The following is a 12,777-nucleotide window of genomic DNA, read 5'->3' as shown; positions in this document are numbered from 1 at the left end:
GACAAGCTGAGATTGATGTTTCTGAAGGTAAAACACACTTTTAGAAAAAAGAAATTTATTTATTTATTCACAAGATTTAAAATTGTAACTCCTTAAATTCCTGAAAATTCATAATGCCTCCCTAACTTTTCTTCATTTACACACAAACATATAATACTACACATGTAGTTTCTGTGCTGTGCTACGTCTGATCATATTTCCTCTTTTCATATAAATTACACTGCTTTTAAATCAGCAATCTACAGAAACCACCCACTGCAAAGGAAAATAAAAGCTTTGACATACATATTTCAAGAGAAGTGGCAAAACCATCATTAACAGGATGCCTGTTTGGTGATATTGCAAACATACAGCGACAAAGGCAATCAACAACCATTTCATGTCGTGAAACTAGCACAATTTAACGTCAGACTCCATAAAGTTGGACACCCAATAACCCACGATATCAAAGAAAACACCTGCTTCTCTACAGTGCTCTTCACTTTCAACCTCCACTGGCACTAAAAGAGCCTGAAAACATGATTAAATACAATATCGACTGCGGTAATCTAAATTCTGAATTTACAATTTGCAGGTACTGTATCAAAGTTAACCTGGTTCTGACATTCGGATCAGAAGCTGGTGTTAAAGTCCTGGATTTCTTGTGTGAGATTTGTTGTTGCAGCACCTCAGAGGTTGATTTTAAAATGATTGTTATATTATTATAAGATTTTCACAGCTTTACATGATGGGCTTGTTCCATTTTAGTAAAAAAAGAAAAGAAAAAAAAGTCAGTTTGATGCGTAAAAGCAGTTGGTGGCCAGCACCAATAGCAATCATTGTTTCAAAGAGATCTAAAGCGTCTTTGTCTTTTCGTCGGTCTACTGCATTTGTACCCGCTTAACTGCATAATGTGATGGTACAGTTTTGAACACATCAACAATCATCTAAAGTTAGTTGGCTTTAGCATTCAAGTAACCCCTTTTTAAAGTCACATTCATTTATATCACGGGCTCTGATTCTGAATAAAACAGTTAAGCATTCATTTACATTTCTCTCATTCCCCATCAAGTACACAACATGACAGAACAGATGAGAGTGAAGGCTAGATTGATTATAGAAAGTCTGCAGTTGGCAAACACCCGGGGCAGATGGGAAAATGTACTCTATGTCTACGGTAGGGACAGTGTGCGCTACTTAAGCTAGTGAGGTGAACAGAGGTTGTGGGTTCATGTCCTACGCAGAGTCAGCCAGTGTATTGTGGGACAGTATGCCGTGACCTCAGGTTGGTGGCCTACAGGGCTGTGTTTGATAAGTGCTCATTGATCCCAATTAGCTCGTCTGTGACCCCTCCCCAAGCGCTGAGAGCAGATGTGTTTAAGGTCACTTGAGTGCTCACGGTTGGGAGGGAGTGAAGGAGGGTACTTCTTCCCTTGAATGAATAGAGGTGAGACATTTGGCTCTATGACAAGGTCTACTTGGAGGTAGTGGCAGGCACGCTGATGGAAAGCGCCCGGCGTGGGGCGTTTGAGACTTGCCGCTGCTGGGACAAGAAGGACTGGCTGGGGGACACCATGGAGGAGGTGCAGCCTCCAAGGCGCGATTCAATGGCCAGCTTCTGAAAATTCAGACTCTGAGGACGAAGAAAGGCAATTTAACAGTTCACATTAGGTGTCGATGATGTCATAGAGGACATGAATTAGATCGTTTTTTACATGATGTCATTTTACCTTGTTGTACCATGCTGTGACGATCAGCTTCTCCTCATACTCCCTCAGTCTGGCCTGCTCACACTGACGCTACAGCGGCAAAACAACAAACACGAGTTAAATCCTTTAAAAAAATTTTTAAATAAATACTGCATAGTCATATCATGAACACTGAATCAGTCTAAACGAATAAAAGAGCAGCTTTACCTCCAAGTTAAGGATCTGCTTGTCCCGATCTGCTAACTGGTTCTTCAGAGCCTGGATCTCAGCGGTGGCTGGATTTAGTTTAGGATCCAGCGCTCGGATAACCTACAAGCATGAAAAGAAAGGAATACAAGTCGGATCACACTACTGGACTCAGCCGTGTGTTTTTAGGAACAACAACAATGGAATAAAACAAAAAAAATAAAGAAAAACTGAACTCTTCTCCCTCACATTGCGAGCTTTCTCAAGGTACATTTTGTATCTCTCCTCCATGGCCCTCATGTCGTCATCCTTCTTCTTCAGGGCGGCCATCAGCTCATCCAGCTTCAAGGCTTAGAGTCAAGGAAGAAAAGATGAGGTTTCACTTCAGCCACATTGGCAAAATCAGACACGTGATTGGAGACTTACAAGTCTGAGTGTTGTCAGGCTGCAGGTCCTCCAGCAGCTCTTTCTTCTTCATGATTTCGTCTTGAGCCTCATTCAGCTGCACCCTGAGGAAACAAATGCTGTTTCTTTACCTCCCTGCACTGGAGGACACAGACAATCACTTTACAGCTCCAAACTTTTCTCTTATAGATGACCCATAATTCAGACTTACATGTGTGCATCGAGTTTTCGCTTCAGGTTTGACTGTAAGAAAAAAAGATTTTTAAGCCCCCACTTGTAGACTACATTTGCAAAATAAACGCATTTAAAATAATTACCTCTACATCAATTTTTTTTAACAGATTTTAACTGAGAATATAAACTAATGTGATTTTCTGCCATAAATTCCACGGCAAGTCTGAAAAGTCTAATACGATTATCTCTGTGGGACATTTTCTCTGTATCGGCGCAGTGGTCCAGCCACACTCACATCATCAGGTTTGGTCGCCTGACTCTGCAGAGCCTTCTGGAGGTCCTCGACCTGCTGCTGCAGTTCACTAATCCGCTCTCGACTGAGTCTGAAAATTAATCAGAATGAAGAGGAAGCAAACATCAAGAAATAATATGTTTAAAAAAAACAGAGCAAACAATTCTTAGCAGATTCAGCAAATCACAGCAGCCGATGACAGTCAAGACAAAGAACCTCCAACACATCGATCCGTGTGCTGATGGACAAAGTGAGGTGAACTCTGTTAACCTGTTCTCAGTGTCCAGTTCACTGCGTGTCTTATGTGCTTCCTCCAGCTGGGCCTGCAGTGCAGCGATCTTCTCCCTCTCATACTCCTCCTGCTGCACTCTCAGCATCTTGTTCTCATGCTGCAGCCTGATGAACTTCTCTCTGAATAATCACACACACACACACACACATCACACTGGAGCACAAAGTAAACAATTTCTACATTGTCAGGAGCCGTGTCTATTACCTGTACTCAGAGGGTATTAGCTCAGCTGCCAGGTTATCGTGGCTGGGGCTGCCAGAAGCAAGAATCCCTACATGAAAAGAGCACTTTTCACTTTAGAACATTAAAGTGGCAGCAGCCTCATTACAGTCAGATATGACTGTCCAGCCAGATACCTGCTTGGGAGAGTTGGTGCTGTTGAGCCTGAGTGCATCGCAGGTCCTCGTTGATTTCCTTCAGAGAGTCTCTCTCAATGATCATCCTCTAATGGAGGGGGAGAGATTGTAAAACAACAGACCAAATGTTCATAAAGATGTTACCACAGGCAGAGTTAAAAAGAAAAAATAAATAAATCCTATTCTTTGAGAGCTGCAGCACCTCTTTCTCTTTCATCACAGTTTCGTGCTTTTCCTCCAATTTCTTCATCTCAAAGGCCAGGTTGTCTGCTCGCCTCGTCTCCTCAGACAACTTCCGGTGCAGCTCCTGGACCTGACAGACAAAATACACACATAAACAAATAAAATAATACATGGCAACGAATACATTCTTTTCTTATACAAGTCACTACAATGTGTGTCTCTTCTGCTCAGCTCTAAGAAATCAGAATTGCACTGTATGAGATTTATAACTTGTGGATTTTATTTTAGGGTGGAGTTTTCCTTTAATTCCCATCATTCACCTGTCTCTTGTACGTCTCGAGCTGTGCGCGGGCAGCGTTGGCCTTGCGCAGTTCTTCCTCCAAGCTAACAGTGTTGTGCATGTAGGTCATGTTATTCTCCTCCAGCAGCTTCATCTGCCTCTTCAGATCACCGAGATTCTCCAGTTTGCGCTTGTATGTTTCCACCGAGGCCTCTAGCATCACCACGCGATCTGAGCAGTTCCTACGATATATCAATACAAAATAAATGCGTAAATATCAATCAATAACTGATGACACCAAGCTGCTTCAGGAAGAAGTATTCTATCTTTGGGCTCTAATCCCTGGTCTCCACAATTACAGATGAAGGAATTTTCCCCCCATCAATATGTATAATTGTAATTATTTAGTAAGGTTTAGTGTAGAGTTATTTTACTTTATTTTGGAATAATACATTACATGTTGATGCCATCTTCCTGCCTTCTTTTTTTTGTATCCATGCAAAGAGTCAGCCTACTCTCTCCAGGCTAGTAGAGAGCCATTTGTCTGCAGATTTTTGTTCCAGCCAGACAAAACATCAGCTAATTAGAGAGTAGTACTACTAGTAGTAGAGTAAGTAACTGAGTAAGTAACTGGCCCCGGTGCAGTTATTCCATACAGAGACAAACCTCAAAACATCAAGTTCATCTTTGAGAGCTCGAGATTCTTCTGCCAGGCCGGTGAGCTCGTCATTACGATGCTGAACCTCAATCAGCTGCTTCTCCAACTCCTCACAGTGGATCCGGTAGTCATCCTTAGCAGCCTCCAGCCTAAAAGATGCAAATATGCATAGTTGTTCAGATTTTCAAAACCATAATGAGATTACTGCAACAGGTTTATAAAGAGGGGGTCACACCTGAAGTTCTCCTCCTGCAGCACCTCTAACTGCTGCTGCAACTGGCTGTGTTTTCTTCCTGAGGGTGTGCTTGGGTCGTCAAATGTGTCCAGCTGATTGGCTCGGTCTGTTAGGACGTCATTCTCAGCCAATAAGCTGTTCCGTTCCTCTTGGAGAACAGCCACCTGTCCAGGAATGATAAGGTTTAAACCCACTCTCACAAGTGATACAATGAGAAGGTCAACGTGAATTAAATATGCAATCCAAAAAAATATTCGTGTTAAGTGAACAGGATGAATTTGTGATGTTAAATCTCTCTTTGCTCAGTTATTTCATGCAAGGCAGCAAGGTCATATCTGAGCATCAAAAGACACACCCCTTCCATTACAGATAACGCTCTTCCTCTCCCAGCTGTCAAACCAAACAGTGCAGTTAATCCATGCTGGAAGCAGTGCACAGACAAAATGCACTTTAAGCAAACATGTTAATACACAGTTAGTTTAACTTCTCACCCTTCATTTCCCTGATGTAGTTTTTACCACCAGACTGGACTGTTAGTTCCGGATTAATTTGCCATTGTTTGGAGGTCCTGCATACACCACAGCTACAAACTAGACAAAAACAACCTCTAGGATCTGTGTCTTACATTAGAAACTACACATTTAACTAGGACTGGGCCACAGTACATAGTTGAAATGTAGATAATAAAAACAATATTTTCCCCCTATGTATCGCAATACAGAAAATGTACACAGAATAACGTGATAGTAAATTTGATGTCCATGTTCATTATTCCACTGTCATGAATTACAATGAACAGAACTTTTCATGTATGTAAAATAAAAAAAAAAACATCAGCTACTAATTTTGCTTGTAATCATTAGACAAAAAATTTGTAAAATTATGACAAGACATATCACTGTCACAAGAATGAAACTGAAATAAAAATAATATTCAATTATTGTCGAGCCCCATCTTTAATTCTTCTAAACTATACTTTAAGTATTACATAGACCAAGATGCATTGCAAAATAATGTGATGTTGCAGTTACCAAAAGCTGACGACAAAATGGTTATTACGACAGACAGATGTTCCTTGATTAATTACTGGAACAACACCACAAAAAAACGAAGCACAAGCTGCATGACTTGTCCCGAACAGAACTCTGACTGAGCTGTCTGTTAGCCGAGTTAGAGTAAACATTTGAGCCGCTGGTTTAGATGGGTTTAGTCTTGCTGAATGGTCAGCCATGTTGGACTTACCTCGCTGCGTTGAGAGATGAGCAAGACTGGTGACAGATCAAATCGATCTGTCGAGAGTCCAGTTGAACAGTTGATCAGTGCTTGTTCTGAACTTGTCCTGCCTGTACAGTGCTGAGTGAGGCCTTCTAGCAGTGGCAGAGCATGGGCTGGTTGCCACAGTGGGACCAGCAGAGCCCAGACTGTGAACCCACAGTCCTTCTGCCACAGCAGCTCCAGACAATGGGCCCAAGCATTACAGCGAATTACACAACTCCTGTTTACACTGTAACACAGACATGCATGTCTGTGTGTGTGTGTGTGTGTGTGTGTGTGTGTGTGTGGACATGGAGGCTAGACAGCTGTAAATGAATCTTGATAATGGATATTTTTCTTTAGAATTAATCAAGTGTGTGTTTTAGCTTTGTATTCACCTGTATGTCCAGCTCTTGACATCGTTGGGCCAACGCTTCCTTCTCTGCTAGAAGTTCTGCGAGGTCCTCAAAGGCTTTTTTTAGCTGGACAAATGAAGGAGAAGCAGAATTAACTAACACATATAGTCACATAACTTATAGACTGGTTCTCCTGCAATACTTTGGTCAGAGGGCTCAAAAGGCTTTAAAACCCTTCTTTAAGCATCACCCCCTCTTCATGCATGACCATGTTCAATTTTGCCCCAATTTCAACCTCTTACATGGGACTCATACAGCCGTCCTCCTGCCGAAGCCCAGAGCGCTGCACTGTGCAGTGAGAGTCAATATTTGAGCTGTGGGATTCTCTGTTGAGTAGTCATGCTCTTCCTCAAACGGACCCAGAAGAAAAGATGCCCCAGTGATGAGCTACTCGAGGTTGGAGTGAGTCTTTTGAAATGGTAATGTTAATACAGTGCATTAGCTGAGAGAAGGAGTTAATGATTTGACTCCAGGCATATTTAGTATCTCAAATGCTTAACTTGATTTTCTCCATTTCATATCATAATTATTTGAACACCTTTGGGCTTTTTGACTGTTGGCCAATAAGCAATTTTAAATCTTATGATGATTTATAGAGCACATATTTAATTTGGAGAAATTACTTTATCACATTCATGTTAAAATGCTGTGCAAACTGGATGGATTCTTGTTTTGCCATTTCGGAGTGCTTTAAGTTACAATCACAGGAAAACGTGTAATTTTTTATACATAAAACACAAACTGGGCATTAAGACTATATATCCAAATTCACTCAGAGAATTTCACAGACCAAAGCACCAACTTTGTGAAAACTAAAATAAATTCTCCCACTTCAGAGTCTCTGTAGTAATAACACTGACCTGCTGTTCCAAGTCCCCTGACAGATCTGCTCCAAACGGGGCCATGGTCTCTTTACTCATCAGCTGAAGAGGAAAAATGTACCCATTTATTCACTGACAAAAGCATACCCTCTTACACCCCTCCCTTTGAGACAGTACAGTTACTCAAAAAAAAGATACAAGCGTATCTGGATATTTTTAATATCTTTAATCAGACTGAGGGAGACACTTGGTATTAACATGGACTGACCTCCTGGATGGCTGTCATGACAACATGCTGCACAGACTCCTCCAAGGTCATGATGATCTGAATGTACTCTGGCAACAGAGTGAGAGAGACTCGTCAAAGACACACACTGACTGCATCGTTTATCATTTTTCAGCGTCTGTGTCCCACTTCCAAATGCAACACTGCCAGGCCGCCTAGTGAGCTCTGCCTTTGTCAGTGGCTTGGCAGGGCAATAATTAAACAGTGTTCTGTTCTGACAGCTTTAACCTAACTGGATTTTGACAGAACAATTCCCCTTCTACCTGCCTGGTATGGTGCATGTATACTGTAGATATGTAAGCATCTGTTTGTGTCTAATTTGTGTATGCGAAGTGGGTGTAACACAGAAGCAGGGACATACCTTGTTTACGCTCACATCTGACGGCACAGCCCAGTATGAGCTGCAGCAGCCTCCCCAGCTCCACAGGGTCAGAATGCTCTGCCACCAGTGCCAGATCTGGCAAGGGGAAGGCTGAGATTTCCTGGCCTAACACCTGATAGCACAGAGACAGATAACAACCTGTGAATGTCTGTGGTAGTACAGTTTCACTACAACTAAGAGAATTGATAAAAAAAATATTCAAATCATGTGTTGATTTAGCAAAATGGATTTAAAAATGCTGGGCTTCAGTACTTTAAGGTATTGTGGATGCTCTGTGAACTACACACTAGGCTCCTGGGGCTTTGTGCCTTGTCAACAATGCATACTACAACTGCCACGAGAATTGAATAAACACAGAGTCTGACTCTCACGTACAGCACATCACCTGAAAACTGTGCAAACACAAGGAGGATATTGAGTATTCAGCCAAAACCCACCTCATTATAATAATCGACCACCATCTGAAGGATCTTCTTCAGGTTGTTCATCTGTGGACACACAAGATTATGAAATGTTATGAACTTTAGTCAAAATAGGGACCAAGAGAACAAACCGACAGATTCCCTATAAACATCATTTTTGTTCATGCAATGACAGTGACAACAGGGCTTTTACAAGCAGCAATTTTGACTTGTTATTGTACAAAAAGTTAATGATAACATTAATGATGGCTCTTTTCAAATGAGGTGTCCCAGTAAGCCCAGCATGCACAATGCCAGGACCCTGAAACTGAAGCAGCTGCATGAAATACAGCCATTATCAATTTTATTTCATTATCTAAAATTGTGCTCTTCCTATTGTGAAGTGTCAATATGTCTGATGTGAAGAAGGTATAATGGGGAGGGAAGGAAGAGCAGCAGAGAAAACACAGTCAAAGCCAAACACAGGGAGACAGAATGGCATGCATCACCCTTACGTTACATATAGCTGACATAATTGGACAAACATACATGTACACATTTCACCAGAGGAGTCAGAGCGCGGGGTCAGGGTGCAGGCTAAGCCAGGAGCAGCACCCCTGGGGCAGGCGGGAGGTCAGTGTCAAGGACAGTTTGGCAGGGTTGAAGCAAACAGAGGATTTAGCACACAGGGGGTTCAGCAAATTATGAAGAGAGAAGTCAGAGAGGACAGATGGGGGGATTGGGAAGACAGCGGTGCTCTCTACCTTCAGTCTCCAGTTATCCTCGACATCTGTTTTGATACGACCGAGCCATCCGCCAGTGAACCATGCTGGGTCTCTGCAGCACACGAAACAAACAGACACACAGAGATGAACAACATGTCCTCTCCACTTGACTGCTCATGTTGTTTGACAACAAGCTTGACATTCAAGGTCAAATTCTTCTAGATAATATTCAATGTTGGTGTTTACTTTTTCTCAACTTTGATTCACTTAAGATAAGCTATTTCCTCCAGTACCCAATAGGAATTACAACAGTTGTGTGTTCTTTAACTCAGCTGTGGGTTGCAAATGTGGGTGAAGAGTAACAGTGATTGCAGGAGCTACTTGGGGGAAGTTTTTCCACATAAAAGATTCTCACCACTCCTAATGCAACATGCTTTTCTGCCGTAGCATCGGTGCTTTCTGAACTCTCAAGGATGCTGACTGAGGGAAAAAGTGTTATCTTTCTACAATAGACCAATATGAATTTTGTCTCACAACAAAGTTGACTGTTTGCTGTTGATGATTTACAAGGCTGAAAAAATGCTTTGCCACACAAAAGAAAATGGCTCCAGAAATGCATCACCAAATAGCTTTTGTGTAAAAGTGTTTAAACTATTCATTGTGACTGAGTGACAGATAAAGTCCCTTAGTTTAGCTTTTGTGGCCAAGATTACAGAAACTTAAAATAAATAACAGACTATCGCAACAGTTGTGTGTCCATCTTAAACTAAACACCAGTCTACCGCATGTGATATGAATGAGCCAAAGCAGACTGGATGTAAATAAATAATGCACCTGCAGAGTAGCCACATATCATGATTAAGGGGACAACCTATATCTTGTATTCCTCTCTCTGTGTGTGTGTGTGTGTGTGTGTGTGTGTGTGTGTGTGTGTGTGTGTGTTTACATTTGATGCAGTGCCTGCGATATTGCCGCCCCAGTGGTCAGCTCCTCCACTGTTCTGCAGGGCGCAGGAGTGTTGAAGGTCTGCAGCTGAGAGGCAGAAAACACAGAATCACCATGAGGACTCATAACCAATCCGGGTGAATTAAACATTGTTAGGGGGGGGGTGACACACAGAAGCACACCGCAATAACAAATCTATCACTGAAGAGTTACGTCACAACACTGAATATGTGCTGACATGGCGTACCTGTATCCAAACAGCTACGTGGAAAGAGGAGGTAAAAGAGAGAGGACACAGTAGAGGACAGGGATGCACTGATGGATGGATATCAGGGTGACAGGCTGGACTGCTGACAGTAGTGGCAAAGACAAAGGCTTTCCTGCCTAAGCGAAAATGTGAATAATTCAAGTAGTAGCCATGGTATAAGGTGAATTCTCCTCAGGTAACATCCTTTTCCTGAAGCAACAATTGTCCAGCTGTGTCCCGAACACACCCTGCTTTTTATAGTGATTACCAAACCTATCTAAAGGCTCCTAGTTTCACCACTGGTTCAAGATAAAGTTTCAGTCCAAACTGAGATGACACCATTTGAAAACAATGACAGCTCACAGAAAAATTAAGTCCACAGTTTGGGGACAACTTTTGAAGTTATGTGTGTTTCCCCCCACCCTTTAATAGACACACAGTTTCTTTGGCAGTTCATGTAACCTCTTAAACTAGTGATACTGTTAGTCTGTTAGCCTTAGATATAACCGCAGGATTTAGATGTCAGATGAACCCGACACGAGATCTAATTAACAAAGCCTATTACTAACCCAACATAGCCTACGTGGATTCACACCCACGAGCAGGTACAGGTGAATAAAAGCTAACCGGCTACGTTAGCGTATGTCTCGGGTAAATGAAGGCAACGTAAACCCGAGCGCTATCGCTGGTGTTAGCTACATTTAATCCGTTAATGTAATAATGTTAACAAAAGCCCCAAAGAGCGACATTCCATAAATATCTCCTGCCTAACGGGATTAGCACTTTAAATCTGGCGAGGATCGACGAAACTCAAGAATAATGTTGCCCTTGTGTCTCCTGAGTGGTAACTTTATATGCCTGAGCCTGGCGCTAGCTAGCTACGTGTCGCACCGGTGCACTGACACTGTTGCTACGGAGACTGATGAATAACAGCGGTAGATGAAGCTGGTCTCCCTAGCAGCGACATACAACAGTTACACTTACTGACGACCATATTTTGCCCTTCATATTTGCTCCGTTTCTCTCAACTGCTGAAGGGTATTTTCGCCGAAACCCCCACCCCATTACCTACAAACAGGTAAGAGAAACCTCCTCCGTGGTTTCCTTGTATCAGGGGACACATTCATACAACGCTACGAAAATAAACTCACCCATATTACGAGGCTTTCGGTCAGTGCTGTTTTTTTCTCGTCCATTTGTTCCGTTTTAGCTTAAAGCTAAAATATTTTCCACCTGTCAGCAAGGCTCTTCCGCCTCTGCATTTGACCTCACCTGCTGCCAAGAGGTAGCTCTCTAGCAACGAATACGTACACTGGAGAGCCACGCCGGCCGTCCCGCCATAAAAATAGCGTAAGTTGTACGTGAATGGCGCAGCCTCTTGGTCCCTTGACGTCCACTTGCTTGCAGGCTCGGGTTGAGGTGAAGGGAGGGCGGATACAATCCTGAACCAATCAGCGTTTAGATCTGTTAAGATTGACAGCAGTGAGATCGCTCTATAGCCAACCAGTGAGTGTGGTCTGTGATTTGCATACGCCCCCATCATCTGGACAAAATCAAAATATTTCCCATCTGTGTCGCTATCAAATGGCTGTAGCTCATCACTGAGGGGTAGTGATCCACAGGAACACAGTTTCACGTCCATGCATATTTTTTTCGCCTACTTGTATTAGGCCTGCACAATAGTTCTATAATCATTTTAACCTATTTTCATTCACAATTTGGACCTTCTTTTTAGCTGCATGCTTTTCTATATTCCTGTAAATTGATGACCAAATATTTGGCCTATATATGGCCGATTCTGAAAATATTGCATTCAAATTCATATGTGTTTTAAAACAATTATAACCAGAACCATCTAAATAAATGTGAAATATCAAAAGCTATTTAGCTGCGCAAAACCTGCAAATGTGACAAAAGCTCCACACAAATGCATTTATAGCAAACATCAAATAAACTGTTTCCACAACATTTATTTTTCTCACAGTTCTTCACTTCTGTTTAGGATGCAAGTGAGATTTAGTTAACATAACATTCAGTGGATAAGATTTTTCTTGAGTGACTGCACATACTCAGCCAACATGAACTCTTAATTGCAGCTGTTTCATGTTTGACTATATGATCCACTGTAAAAGGATTCATAACGTCACCCTGTAGCCAACAGAGAGATAATCCTTCACAGCCAGTTTTGCAGGTATTACTTCGAGTTGGAACCTGAATACAAATAGAATGGAAATCTCTTTTAGCCATATTTTATGGTCGATCTTGAATGATGATAATGAAGAGCCTTTTCCGTAATCAGCCTGCTCTCAGACAGCCAGTAAAAGCTTGGGAGCATGCCAACCACTCTGGTGAATAATTTCTTAACAATACAATAAACTTCCACACGTCATCTGTTTATACATCCCACGTGAGGGTGTGTGTAACTGAAATTCAAAGGCTACAGTATGTTGAAAATACTGAACACATTTCTCATGTGTCCCCTGCTTGAGGAGCTGCAACATGAGCAACTCCAAACAAAACTTGTAGAAGATGAGGTGTTTATATGAAGCCT

General features: G+C 42.0%; 1 protein-coding gene across 1 annotated transcript; it reads right to left on the bottom strand.

Annotated features, from left to right (window-relative positions):
* Nucleotides 1-74: 74 nt before the first annotated feature.
* On the bottom strand, nucleotides 75-11,521 carry hook1 (hook microtubule-tethering protein 1). Its single transcript, XM_070831643.1, has 22 exons — nucleotides 11,378-11,521; nucleotides 9,981-10,066; nucleotides 9,074-9,146; nucleotides 8,346-8,396; nucleotides 7,888-8,020; nucleotides 7,509-7,576; nucleotides 7,280-7,342; nucleotides 6,402-6,485; nucleotides 4,750-4,913; nucleotides 4,523-4,663; nucleotides 3,897-4,098; nucleotides 3,596-3,706; nucleotides 3,394-3,481; nucleotides 3,242-3,308; nucleotides 3,016-3,156; nucleotides 2,749-2,836; nucleotides 2,491-2,522; nucleotides 2,301-2,383; nucleotides 2,124-2,224; nucleotides 1,896-1,997; nucleotides 1,710-1,778; nucleotides 75-1,612 (listed from the first exon to the last, which is right to left on the bottom strand). The coding sequence occupies exons 1-22, from the start codon at nucleotides 11,420-11,422 to the stop codon at nucleotides 1,454-1,456; spliced, it is 2,151 nt and encodes a 716-aa protein (XP_070687744.1). The 5' UTR covers nucleotides 11,423-11,521; the 3' UTR covers nucleotides 75-1,453.
* Nucleotides 11,522-12,777: the final 1,256 nt, after the last annotated feature.

This window comes from Pempheris klunzingeri, chromosome 6, assembly GCF_042242105.1.
Source record: "Pempheris klunzingeri isolate RE-2024b chromosome 6, fPemKlu1.hap1, whole genome shotgun sequence".
Taxonomy (NCBI): domain Eukaryota; kingdom Metazoa; phylum Chordata; class Actinopteri; order Acropomatiformes; family Pempheridae; genus Pempheris; species Pempheris klunzingeri.
This window is presented reverse-complemented; position numbering and strand designations above follow the sequence as displayed.